Genomic DNA, 13860 nt, shown 5'->3' on the forward strand with positions numbered 1-13860 from the left:
AGGAGTTTGACAGCTTAGACTCCTGAAAGTCAACACATCCCCCAGACTCTCAAACCCAATGCAATGTTACTAAATAAAACTGTAACGTTACATGATCAACAATAAACCCGTAGCCTGTTTGCAGCCGACATTAATAATTAACGTGATGGCAGCCAGCGGGACGTAACTGATTACGTTAATCGACCACCACAAGTTTGGCATGTAAACGAATGCTCATTGATCTTTTCATAACGAACGACAATCGAACCTAACCTTGGTAGGTCGTAGCTAAAGCAAGAAGCAAGCTAACTTTAGATGGCCAATGCTGAGCTAAACATGTTTACTAACCTCAGGTTACTAACCTATTTTGCATTCAGCGCTTGGGCCTTGTATGAAGTTTTAAAGCCAAAGTTTATGATGAATCGCACAGCAGCTGCTGGTGTTTTCCTCTCTCATGTGTGGCCGCGCGCCGCTGATACTACGTGTTACGTAGGCATGTTATAGGTAATGGAGGGAGGGGAATAACAGCAAGCTCATCAGAAATTTCCTAAAAAAAAACATTGTCCATGAGTCCGAGTCAAGTCTGAAGTCTTTTGAGGACGAGTCTCAAGTCAAGTCTGAAGTCAGTGTGTGCGACTTAAGTCAGACTCGAGTCCGAGTCTCAAACTCGAGTCCTCATCTCTGGTTCTTATACAGTAAGACAGTCAAAGAGACATTATTTTAATCAACCACATTTACATCAAATGTATTTAGGTTGGCATTAGAAAAGGAAGAGGCACTTTTTGCAAGATATGGCAGCAGATGGCATTTAATACAAATTTCTCCAGTATCCTTAGAGGATCCAATTTTATCTTTCTGTGCTGCACTTCCGAAATAATTCCATCTACCTCACATGTAAATATAGGCAACTTTAGGTTATTAGATATACACTTTTATAACTGATATAGATGACCTTCAGATCTAATCATTGCATACTGTTCTGCACTGACTCTCTAGTCTGTAAAAAACAGTTCATTAATCCACATTTCACATCTCCACAAAATCCAAGGTCACTTTACCAATCCTCTTGTATGAAATATCCCTCGCTTAGGGAGTAACTGACGGAATGGACGAGTTGACAAAAAGACACTTCAGACGGCCGACACAAACATGGCTGCCAAAGGGATCAACTGCCTGCCCGTCACTGATAAATCACTCATCCTGCAGATGTTTTTTGCTGAAGCACATGCATGGCCCTTCACATTCTCTTATACACACATGAACACACACCTTTTACCCTCTCCCCAGTCCATCCTGCTCCATTCCACCCATCTGCCCATGTAGTCAGTCTGAAGAGGTTCATGATTATACCCCTTGACCTCAGGGTGTGGAGGACCTCTTCCATTAGACTCCATTATGACCAAGGTTATCCAGGGACATGTCTGTTAGTGTGAAATGATGTGGCCTGCCACGGGTCTAAGTGGCAGCGTGATGGATCCCTCACAAACACAGGCACACATCACAGACATGATTAGAGAGATAGTATGAGAGAACAAATAAAGTATAGGAGAGAAGGAGGAAGAGGAGGAGAAGTGTCAGAATTGGTCTTGGGTAGGGAGGGGTAATGAGGAAGATTTGAAAGGGTGGGAGATGGATAAAGGATAAGGACAAGCAAGCTAGAAGAGACTATGTCCAGATCGATTTACATGTCTCTGGCATTGATCAAACTCCCCCGTGCAGGGAATTTACCTCCTCTTCACAAAGGATGACTGATACAGTGATTATCAGAAAAACATGCTGTGCTGACTGTGTATCCATGTGTGTTTGCGTGTGCGCACATGCGTTTGTGTATTTGTGAGGTCTACAGGGTGGAGGGAAAAGCGATAAACAGAGAAAGATGAAAATAAGAGGGAGATTACTTTTTTCCCTCAGTTCAACGACTTTGACTCGAATGGAATCACACAAATAGGATTTTGTATTTATTTTGTATTTTGTTTTGCTCTCAGTGGGACTAGCTCAGTAGTGGTAGATAACACAACTACCTAACACACATGCTCCCTCGCCATATACAGTTAAATCCATCACCCAAAGCCTGTCTACGTCAATTTCCAAACCAATTTTCGATGCGTAGGTTCTCCCAGGAGCACATGTTAAAATCATCTTGAAGGTATTAGTGGCCTTATCCTGCACACCAGGTAGTAGACGAGCACATGAACACACACCTTGAGAAATACTTTGCTCTTTGTGACCAATGTAATTCGACCAGAGTGTAGCAAGTAGACTGAGTGTGTGTGTGTGTGTGTGTGTTTTCCCTTGAAACTGATGTCCTTCCCTCCTATTTACAAAGACTGACATACAGCACTCTTACAACCACAAAACGCCTTACCATTTACATACATGTGTACAAAGATACACACATGAATGCATACACACCAGCTTGGCTGCCCTCTGTTCCTGGCAGAAAACACTAATTCTGTCCTACTGGCTCAGTGACCGACATATGGATGGATGGAGGAGGCTCATGGCTTGCCGTGATCAGTGGTGTGTGTGTACAGTGTGTGTGCAGCATGCATTAATGTGTCCACATGTCACAAGTATGAATGGATGACAAGCTGACTGGGTTTGTCTGTGAGCCAGTGGCCAAGCTGTGCTGTCTCCTCCCCTTATGCTCACTGACAGTTGGACCCACATCCCCTTCTCACCAGCCATTACCCCATCCATACCTTACTTCTTCATCACCCATATGTCATCTGATCTATTTATCTACTGCACCCTTCTCCTTGTAATTCTATATTGTGTTTCTCTTTTTTTCTTAGTTTTATTTATTTTTGCTAAACCTGAAATTAAACAAATGAGATACCGTTAATGGAAGTAAGATGAAGAAAAGAAGTCCAAAAAAGGCGTTTTGACAATATTAAAAATAAAGATTTTTCGTAGAGCTTGCCAAGTCAATTGGAGTAATGACACAGTTTTACGTCGTTGCGTAATGTCGTCATCCCACCATGAAATGACAACGTCATTTAGCAACTTTTATTTAAACAAATCAACCTGCATGTAGCAATTTCTCCTGAAAATTTGTTGGTAACACATATGATCTATTAACCATGAATACGGTGAGTCATAAAGTCATAAAACCATATTTCATGAATTTACATTTTAAAATTATGTGATTCACTTTATCAAAAGCTTTTGAAAGATCTATCATTGTGGTACAAATAAATTAATTGTTGTCCAGTGCCCTAGATATTTTGTCTGTCAGATGTAGCAAAGCCACGTAGCTGGAATGGTCTCTCATTACCTTGATTGTCACATGCTTTTAGCTCCTCACATTGCCGCCTCATCGCCCTACCTGTTATTATTTCACTCTCTGTGGGCTGTTTGGTGCATGGTGCTGCTAAAAAGGTTATCCTTTCCCCGTGTTCTGTTAATTAGCAACAAAAGAGGCTACAAGACTCAGGGGGGTGGGGGCTGGCACTGCCACTGTGTCTCCTCTGCACGTCTCTTTTGGTCTTCCCCATTGCAGAGAATTACATGGCTTATACTTAATTTCTCTCGCATTCACTCATCCTTCCTCTGTCTCTCTTTTGTTTTTCTATCCATCCAGCAGCGCTTGCATGCACTGTAGCTTACATGTTAGCACAGCCACTGCTGTTTTTTATCTGACACACATGGCTGCCCTGTTGACTTTGATCCTCAGATCTCAGTATCAAGGGACCATTCACTCTCCTGCCTGAGGGAGGTGACAGAAATGTCTGTGTTTTCCTTCTGTGCGCACGAGAGAGAAAGAGAGAAAGGCGAGAGTAAGAGAGCGAGATGCAATAAGTGGAGATTGAGAGATGACAGAGCCTGTGATCCAATGTTTTCCCCATTGAGATTTCGGACTGGCTTCTCTGTTCGGTCGCTCTTTGACATGTGTGACATGAATCTAATGTCTTTGCGTCTTTGTTGTTGCCTGGCTGTCTCTGATCCGCTCTCCTCTACCACTGGACTCTTAGCCACGGTGATGAAACTATTGATGTCACCAGTCATGTGTTTGCTCGTCCATTCAGCCATTCAGATCCAGGGCTTTAATTTAGAGAATCAATAGCGAGCTGGTGGAGCTATGCTAAAATGGCTCTCATCCTCTGAATTTGGAGTGACACATGTGAGTACCAGTGGCTGCTTTGCCTCATTTGTCTATGTAGCCCCAATCTCCCCGGTTCCCCTCTCTCGCACAGGCTTGTTCCACTTTTCCATTATAAAATACCATCTGCACCTGCAAATTGCACCATAATTACAAGTAATAAATCACATTAGACGTGCTTTCAAACACAACAACATCAAAATTAAATTCCAGGGAGAAGAAAATGGTCCTCTAGCTTTTAATTTGGAGGAATAGAATGCAGCTTTTTGGAGCCTGGTAGTAAGACGCCAGGTTTTATCCTTCATCAACTGCAATTTAGTTTAGTTTTTATTTTTGCTTTCAGCTACTTTAGTTTTAGTTAACACCTTACCTGGAATCACCACCGCAATTTATTGATCCACTTAGTGTGGCAGGATATGACACTGATAGGAAATCCTGTGGGTCAAAGCGTTGCCAATTAGTTCCTAGATTGACGTCTTCTGCTAATGATGTCCACTCCATAACGATAGCCAACATACTTTACAAGACAAATTATCTCCCCATCAAATAGCCAATTTGGACTGGTGTCAGTCTTGTGCTCTTGTTCGACCTCTGGTTTCGGAAGAGTTTTTTATTTATTTATTTTTTTCTCTGGTAACCCTTGTTTAGTTTTCGAGAAACAATAAAGATTAAAAGAGAAGGTGTGTGTGTTCTTCTGACCACCTGTCCATTTGTGCATGTGCTTGAGTGTGTGTGTGTGTCTCATTTAATGTTGTCCAAGCGCCTGCTAATAAAGGCTTAATGAAGTGCCATGGATATATGGAGAGAACTGTCCACCCTCACAGATGTGAAACTTAATGAGAGAGTGTGGAGCCTTGTGCAGAAGCCAGCCCAAGAGAGAGGATGGCCACCTGGCATTTATAATTGTACGAAGACATGGAGGTGTTGCTTGTGTGTGTTTGAGGATTTGAAAGGAGTGAGCAAACACTTGGTCACTGTGAGTGTACAAATGCCATTGTTTCGGGTGTCCAAGTTTTTTATGTTCCTGTTTGCAATATGCAGGTGAAAGCAAGTGAGGTGTAAATGTATAAATTTGTCAGACTATTTGTTTTGACTGATAATTGTAGGCTATTTAATGAAACTGTTGTACTGCTAGAAAGAGCCTGGGTCGCTCCATAGATTTACACTAGTGTGTTAATCAACAGCTAATCTTGCAATAAGCAGGCAGTTGTACAGTTAAATCTTCACATTAAGCCTCATTTCTCTTATTTCAATTAACTAAAAGGAGGCGCTTAGAGGAAGCTTAGGAAGCCAGCTGCTGGCTCTGTAGCATTTCGACAGCTCATCTCTCCCTGAGTCCTGGGTAGCATTAGTCTCTCTGCAGGGAGCCCTGCTGCCAGCTAGCTAGCCAGCCACAATGGGCTCATTCTTAACAACACACCTTAGCCTCAGGTGAGAAAGTGGCACAGTGTAGTGCTGCTGATAGCGCTCATTAGTCTCTGGATTAGCCCTGATTAGCCTAGCCGTTACTCCCTCTGATACTCCATGTTAATGTTAATTATGCATTTACCACTTTACCCTTTATAGACAAGCTGTGTGCCTAGTTTTATTAGCTTTATATTCTCTCATGACTTTTTCTTGGCTGCGGCTTCAACATCAGTTGCACTGCATAGCATTTTTCTCTTCAGTGACTGAATGTAACCTAAATCAGCAGGTTTTTGTCGTATAACTTTTGACATGTTGCTTTTGATAAGAAGTGGTGATGGGGATGCTGCTATTTGGGCAGAAAATAATCATCAAAAGTGTGTTAAGATAGGGTACAATACCTACCTGAGAGCATAATTAAGGGGGAAGAACCTGATTTTATGCCCAGTCAAGCAAACAGCTTTGTGTGAGTTTAATAAAAAAACATAGTTAACTGGCAGATCAGAGCTTTAAATTTATTCCACTTGAGTTTTCATAAAGCCAAACCACAATGAGTGTGACATTAAGGCGGCGTGAAGGCTGTCACAGGCAAGTGACAAAGTGAAATTGACTTTGATGAGACTGAGATGAGGCAGAGGAGCCTTTAACTCACACTGTCCTTTCATCTCCACCGTCAGTCACAGCTAGACACAGAGGGTGGAAGAGAAAGATGGGCAAGAAAGGTGGAGGGGGATGAACAGATAACCGCAAGCAGTGCAGGAGAGCAGCAGAGGGGGCTGAAGATTAGCGGTGGCTTCTGTCGAAGTAGGTTCCATGCTGATTTTCAGTGGCAGCTGTACATGCTGACTACAACGTCTGGAGATGCTGACACAAATCCAAACTGATCTGCTCGATTTTGGTGAAATTCAGCTCTCACCGGTCTCACAGTATGCTATAAATGTCTCTCAGCAGTTCTGTAAGCAACAACAACAACAAAAAAAGAACTTAGAAACATGTGTACTTGTTCTTGTGGTGTTTATACAGCCACTGTCTCAAAGTCACTCCTCTGGGAGACAATATACCTGAGTGGACATTTTGAACCCATTTCACGCATAGGGTGTACTGAGTGGACATAAATGTTCAAATGGTGGATGTTTGACTGACAGTTTATCCTACTCCATGTTTCTTATGTAACCAAGCTGATTTACGTTCACCTAATGCAAACCACTGGAAATGTGATTCAAAAGAATTCAGCAAAGCTGGTTTTGTGAGAGAGAAAATGATGCCGTTTTTGTAAGACAAGACAATCTGTTCAGTTTTTCCTTCAGTTTTTGAAGTAACCCATATTTTCTATCTGAGATAGCAGTGCTTGCTAACCTGGATGCCATGAGAGTGTGGTCAAAGATTATCTCTGTACTTTCTGCCAGAAGAAAGTACCAGTCAGCTCCTTTTGTTGGTTTACCTACTCCTCTTAAGTCCTTATGCTGGTTGTGTGAAGTGTTATGACAGATTTCTGCCTCTCAGGTTTGTCTCTGTAACAGTGCCCTTCACAGGCAACCTCAGTAAAACGATTGGTAAGAACTCATCACAGGCTATTTTGGGGTCACTTGGTTTCTCTCCCCGGTACTGCAGTTTTGCAGCAGTGAGATGAAATTTCTCATTTAAGACATCAAATTAGGAAAATAGGTCCTAGAGTCCTTTAAAAAATGGAACTTAACTCTGTTGATGTTACACTAATCAAATCTCTTTTTTTTCTGCCTCCCTCCCTCTTTCCCCATCTATCCCTCTCTCATACAGGTGGAGCGAGAAATAGCTATTCTGAAGCTCATAGAGCACCCGCATGTTTTAAAGCTACATGATGTCTACGAAAATAAAAAATACTTGTAAGTATCACCAGCCGATTGTGGTCCAATGTTGATTTATGTAAATATATATAGTAAATCAAAAATATGCATACATATTTATACACACCTAAATGATTGTAAGTTTGCATGAAAACATTTGTGACCCACAAATATCATTATTATCTATTACTAACTGCTCTTATGGATGGCATGAATCTCACACTTCATTTTGTTGGCCCGCAGAGCAGTTTTGATTGGTGTATTATGATTAGAGGGCAACAATGATAGCCTTGGAGGGGCGGCTGCTCCATTAGTATTGGCATGAAGCATTTAATTTGGTCGCGAACGCTACGGGACTGCTAATAGGGGGAGGAAGTCTCCGTAATGTAAACACCATGACACGCTTATCAGAGACAACACCATTGCATTAAGAAACATTAGCCATGGAGAGTGGCATCCGCATTAGTCTGCTGCAGTGGCTACACAGACACACACACACACACACACACACACACACAAACACTCACACACACACACACACACACACACACACAAACACTCACAAGCAGGCGCATGCATAAATCTATTAGCTAACTTTAATAATGGTGTGTGACAAGCACCACACTAGTTTATAGTAGCCCTCTTGATCTACAGAGGGCTGTTTGTCAACTAAATTCGATCATCTTGAGCTTACTGGCCAAATGGGATTGGACATGCAGTGCTGAACATGTCATCCTTTAAAATGATAGGAATAGCAGAATATTGTGATTCATCCTATAATTGGATTATTAAAATCACATTTTGTGGCCATTGCTTCATCACTTTTGACTTTTGGTCACTAGTAGCATCACAGAAGACAAATTGCTTTACATTTATATCACCAGTACACTCTGTGCTTCACATCAGTGTTGTCGTTTTGAAATGAATATTGTTTAGATTCTTACTCGGATATCTCCACTTGAAAGCCAATAATTGGTAGACATATACCGCGTTTTGATGTCACAGTCCAAGAGCTTTTAAGATTTATTATGCTGCTGGCACAGATCCCACCACAAGCTGTTTAAATTGGTGTGGTGTGTGTGTACAGGAGGTGAGGGAGAAGTGGGAGGAGTTTGATACATAGCCCACCAATATTTTATTTAAGCATATTTCATTGCTAGAAATGAATGAATGATCACATCATGATGTTGGAATAAATTATGCATCTGAGAATGAAAAATGGTTGCGGAAAAATATGCTCAATAGTCTTAAGAAACCATATTGCGTATGGGTACACTTAATTTGCAATAGGCTTGCTATGAGCGGTTTCATTTCAGATTAGCATGATTAGTTGTAACACATGCAAGACCAGGTCTTTTAAAGCTTGCCGAGCTACTATTGAGAGACAATATAGCAAAAGTTGTTCAAAGTTGCACATTCAATGCATCCTTGCATTGATAGAAAATATATTGGTGTATGGTATTAAGAATTGATTAATAAAATAATTATACAAGCTGTGCAAGAGCAAAGTATATAGCATTTATAAAAGTGAAGCCATAGCATAAGTGGTAATCCAGTGATTTAGTATTGAAATTGTATTAGGTTATTGTAGATGTAATAATGTGTGCCCTGCTACTGTGGTCTGGTTGTTAGCTATTGAGGTTTTGTCAAATCTAGCATTTTTGGCATTAAGGTTTTAGGGTCGTTTACTGAGCACACACTTCGTAACACTATAGTGTTATCTATAAAAATGAAGAGTTGCATGTAGACACACACATCCACAACAGGGAGAGAGAAAAGAAAGAAAGTATTTCACCGCCTATCTGAGTTTCAATTTGTCCTAGTGAAGATCGAGGGAGTTTTTAGCACAGGATATACGAGCAGGCCAGTCCGGAGCAGGGGCAGGGCACTGCTGGCTTTCAGCCCACAGATGCAGCTTTAGGGCCGGGTCAGCAGTGATTCATCTCCACCCTGTCACCTTCGTGCCCCAGTGCAGGAAATTGTCTCCCCTATAAGCCCAACCACTCTTACAGGATCGAAGGCCACCTGAAGTGTGGCTGTGAGAAATGTAATGGCAGGGAAGATTGCATGTAAATTTATGCATGTTTGTGGAAGAAAGAAATTACAACAGTAAAGTCTTAGTAAAGTGAGGAACTTGATTTTCCAGTACCTCTTTTGCTTGATTTACAGAGTGCTGAGACAAAGACTGTCAAGAAGCGTACAGCATCTGTACCTTAGCAGAATTCACAAGCCCCTAAATCCCTCATGTCTGAGAGCTTTTTCCCACAACTTTTCCATCTATGAAACTATATCATTCCTCCGATGCCTCCCATCAGAGGTCAGAGTGCATTTCAGAACCCTTCACATATATTGTAATACACAGTTGGCATGCTTCACTCTGACTGTGGGGACAGCTTACAGATGACAAAATAAAAAATAAACAGTATGACTTTGGGTAGATCAGTTCATTGATCCTCGGTGTCTTGTTTGCATATCATGACTGTGAGGGAACTATCTTTTGTATTATTCTTTACACTTGTTAAAGCACTTTGTAACTTGTTTTTGAAAAGTGCTCTACAAATAAGGATTATTATTATTATTATTATTATTATTATTATTATTATCTTCTCCGCATAGCTTTCTCAGTTTCTTTTGGCCCTTCCAGAGGGCTCTGTAGAGAACACAGGTACTTGTTTCTGTCCTTGCAAGTGAAATCTTTCTTCTCTATGTGTGTATGAGAGTTTTTCTGCAGCTCTCCTTGTTTTATCTTTATTTCTTATACAGATTTCCCCTTTCTCTCTCTTTCTCTCAGGTACCTTGTACTAGAACATGTGTCTGGTGGTGAGCTGTTTGACTACTTGGTGAAGAAAGGCAGGTTAACACCTAAAGAGGCCAGAAAATTCTTCAGACAGATCATGTCTGCCCTGGATTTTTGCCACAGTCATTCCATATGGTAAGTGAAACGATCTACATGCAAGAAGACTTGTTCTAGTTGCTAGTAGTTTATTGATGCTATTCATAGATGCTATGCCAGGCTTTATGACATTTGGAGAACAAATATTATTTTGACACAAATTATGGTAAATAAAATATAGGTTTTACTATACATTGGTAAAAGTACATTAAAGTATATGAAGTATAAAAAGCAAATACATCCATTTAATTGAATTGAATACAGTTCAATTTATGTAAGATGATGAATGGTTAAATAAAGTTTAAATAAAAAAAATCTATGCATGAATTTATGAAATGGAATCCTGTCACCATTTACACTGATAGCTTTGTAGTACATGTTGTTCTGGTACACAGTCGTACTTCAAAAGTTCTTCGTGCCTTTCTGCCCAATAGAGAGTAAAAACCACAGGTTTTACAAAAATATTGGAGGTACAGCACATACATTTAAAACGATTGAACAATGAACAAATAATAAGTTCTCAAATAATGAATTCTACAAATATACAGATTCTTCCTGAAGTGAATCTACAATCTAAATGTAAATCAATTTATTCATAGCTTTAGAGTGCTGTTTAGTTTTCAAACCACTGATTCAATAGATTACAGAACTGAGAAAACCTGATATTGCTTAGTATGAAAGTGTTTATATTTCCTCTTTTAACATCCATCTTAAACAGCTAACGCTGGTTGACACATGTCAGATAAAAAGAGTCATATACACAGACACAAATCGCCTCATATCTAAAAATATTAGTGACTCTATATAGAGTACAATTATATTTATTATATGGAGTGAACTATTTCTCATAAAATGTCTGAGACTACTAATTATGGTTTATTATAAAAATCAATAAAAGCATTGTAGCACAATATTGTTTATAAATGTGTTGTACGATATATTATGCATGATATATAGTGTGTGTGTACATACACACACACACACCCACACACATCTTTATGGTTTGGGGGAAGATTTAAAGACGCACTTATTTTCCAGATAAATTGCTTAGGTGTCATTTTTAAAGTAGAGCAGTGATTTTTGTGCTAGTACACAGTACATTTCCTTACTATGCTCTGATCAGTGTTGAGTGCTAGTATTTGAAATTTGCTTCCAGTTATTAATGTGACACATTGTGTTTGGCTTCAAGGGGTAATTTAACTGTTTACCAGCTCATAGACTAGAGGTAATCATATATACTTCAGAAGTCAAACCAGTCAGCAGGGAATGATTTGGAGCGCTAATGTGTTTGTGTGTCTGTTGTGTAGTGTTAAGTGGCAGCGTACGTATCCATTTGTCACCCTAAGCAGAGAGTTTATTTCCCTCTTTAGAGAGTGCATGCATTTTGTCCTCATGTGCCTGCATAGCGGAGCACAAGGACCATAGAGCAGAATGAGTTCAAGTGTATTTATTTTTACCTTGGTCACAAGTTAATCTCCAGCGACTTTGCAGAAATGGGGATAAAAACTGAAATATGAGATGTGAACAAGTGGGAACCTCCAGGACTGAAAAGTGGAGCCACGGCTGAAGTACCTTAAACTTGCATTCCTTCTAGTGGTCAGGAGGGCGCAACTTCACTGGTTGCAAAAAGAAGTCCGATTGTATAGAAGTCTATGAGAAAATACTACTTCTGACTTGCTTTATTGCCTCAGTAGACATTTTCCTAATGAGTTTATGGTCTCAATCAAGTATTCTTTGACACAACATGATGTTCATTTAGTAAATTATGGTGAAATAGATGATAAAGCAGGATGCTTAAGGACGTGGCTACCTTGTGATTGACAAGTCGCTATCACAGCGACCTGGTCACTTCTGGTTCCAAAAAACAAGATGGGGAAGGCCAAAATGCCAAACTCAAGGCTTCAAAACGGTTGTCCACAAACAAATGGGTGACTTCACGGTGGCTAAATGGACTTCTTTAAGCTGTTTATGGATAGGAACAAAAAATAGAACTGCATACTAATTAGTAATCAGTTGCAAGAAAAGATAATACCATATACTACACTGTTTTATTCTCTCAATCCTATTTTAATGCGGTTCTATTTTCTATTCAGTTACTAGTAATTGTGTTTATTATACCCCTTCTTTTACTTGCTAGCTGGAAGAAAGGTTATATGCTAATCCATAATTTAAACCAAGCCATTGGTTTATTTAGAGTCCGTTTAAAATCAATCAAACGGACTGATTTTTCTCAAATCAGATCTGCAACAAATTAGAGAGTTTTTTTCTGGCAGAGAAAGCCCAGAGTAAAGACCAGGGTGATAATTGACATTCATGATGATCATTTATGTGATTCCATCATAACTTTTGTGCCAGGGCTATTGTGGCTTAAAAAGCTCGGGAAAGAGGGTTTTCTTCTCTTCTGTGCACAGTCTGGTATACTTCAAAGTTTCCTGAATAGCTTTCTGCTGATGATGGAGGGGAAACCAAACTGAAAAACAGTTATGGTATAATATTCCCTAGACCCTGGTGTTGAGTGCTACAGTAAATGCCTAGGAGATAGATTTGCATAATGTTGCACGGGCAATTAAAAGGAAAGAATTAAACTGATTTGTCATGCAATGATTAGGTATAGTTGAATTTCTGTGTTGATATGCTTTTTTTGCACAGTATAGTTTATAGAAGAGGCAATTACATTTTGGCTGCTGCTATTTAATAATAAAGCCATTGTGTGAGCTGTTTTACACAGTACGAGCTGCTACATCCTCCTGTCTGAAACCTCTTTACATTTTACTGATTATCTCAGCGTGATGTGCTTGGGTTCAACTATTAAACAGGTAGTTGGTGGATTTAAAATGTGAATTAAAAAAACAGAAGATAACCCTTGTACCACTGGAAATAGAACAAAACTGTCCTACCTAAGGGAATGAAAGTTAGAAATCTCTTATCAGTATATTACTGACTATGAGAACATTAGGCCAATTAGGAGAAAGCATCTGGGACTGACATGAAGTGCATGCACACACATTATCACAGATTATCACAGAGCTTCTGTAGTAAGATTCACTAGCAGATTTATCTCTCTCTGTTTTACTTTGCTGATGCCTCATTGTCTTAGCTCCTCAAATACTCAAACACTCTTAACAAATGATGCCTTGTAAATATATCATGAGGAGGATTATTTGGGAGAGTTGCTGTGCCCACTCGCCCTCCTACCAACCTTTATTAGGGGCGAATAGACAGACAGACACAGCCCTTTTCACCTCCCTTCTATACACACTAATGAGATCCCAGCATCCCCTCAATTTCTGCAATCATTTCTTCCATTTCTACTTGCGCAGGGGACCTATACAGGCCATTAGAGGTGCTCCCTTTTCTCTGTGATTCACCGTGCAGAGGGGGGTAAACACATGCTCCTCAACCCTCCTTTTCTGCACACCTCCCATTTTCGCTTCTTCTCATTGCCTCACGCTTCCGCCCTCCGCCCACGTCCTATCCCCAAATATCTCTCTTGAGCCAGATTGATGTAAGTCTGGATGTGAATGAAAGAATGTAGAGGGCTGTTTATGACTCAGTGGTTCCTCTGCCTGATTCAGATGGCGCTCTGATTTAGACAGAGTTTTCTTTTTACATGGAGGAAGAGAAAGAGACACACAAGCATAGCTGACGAGGGAGATGAG

The 13860-nt window shown here is 40.2% G+C and overlaps 1 protein-coding gene across 4 annotated transcripts in view; it reads left to right on the top strand.

The window, feature by feature from the left end:
- The window catches only part of brsk2a (BR serine/threonine kinase 2a), a 163635-nt gene that overhangs the window by 108165 nt on the left and 41610 nt on the right, over positions 1-13860 (top strand). For all 4 annotated transcript variants that reach the window (XM_038705513.1, XM_038705511.1, XM_038705514.1 and 1 more), the window contains exons 3-4: positions 7262-7347; positions 10100-10240. In XM_038705513.1, coding sequence (XP_038561441.1) covers positions 7262-7347; positions 10100-10240 — 227 coding nt within the window. The remainder of the gene's footprint in view (positions 1-7261; positions 7348-10099; positions 10241-13860) is intronic.

This window comes from Micropterus salmoides, unplaced genomic scaffold (genome assembly GCF_014851395.1).
Source record: "Micropterus salmoides isolate LMB-PRFRI ecotype aquatic unplaced genomic scaffold, ASM1485139v1 Ms_hic_scaffold_8, whole genome shotgun sequence".
NCBI classification, from domain to species: domain Eukaryota; kingdom Metazoa; phylum Chordata; class Actinopteri; order Centrarchiformes; family Centrarchidae; genus Micropterus; species Micropterus salmoides.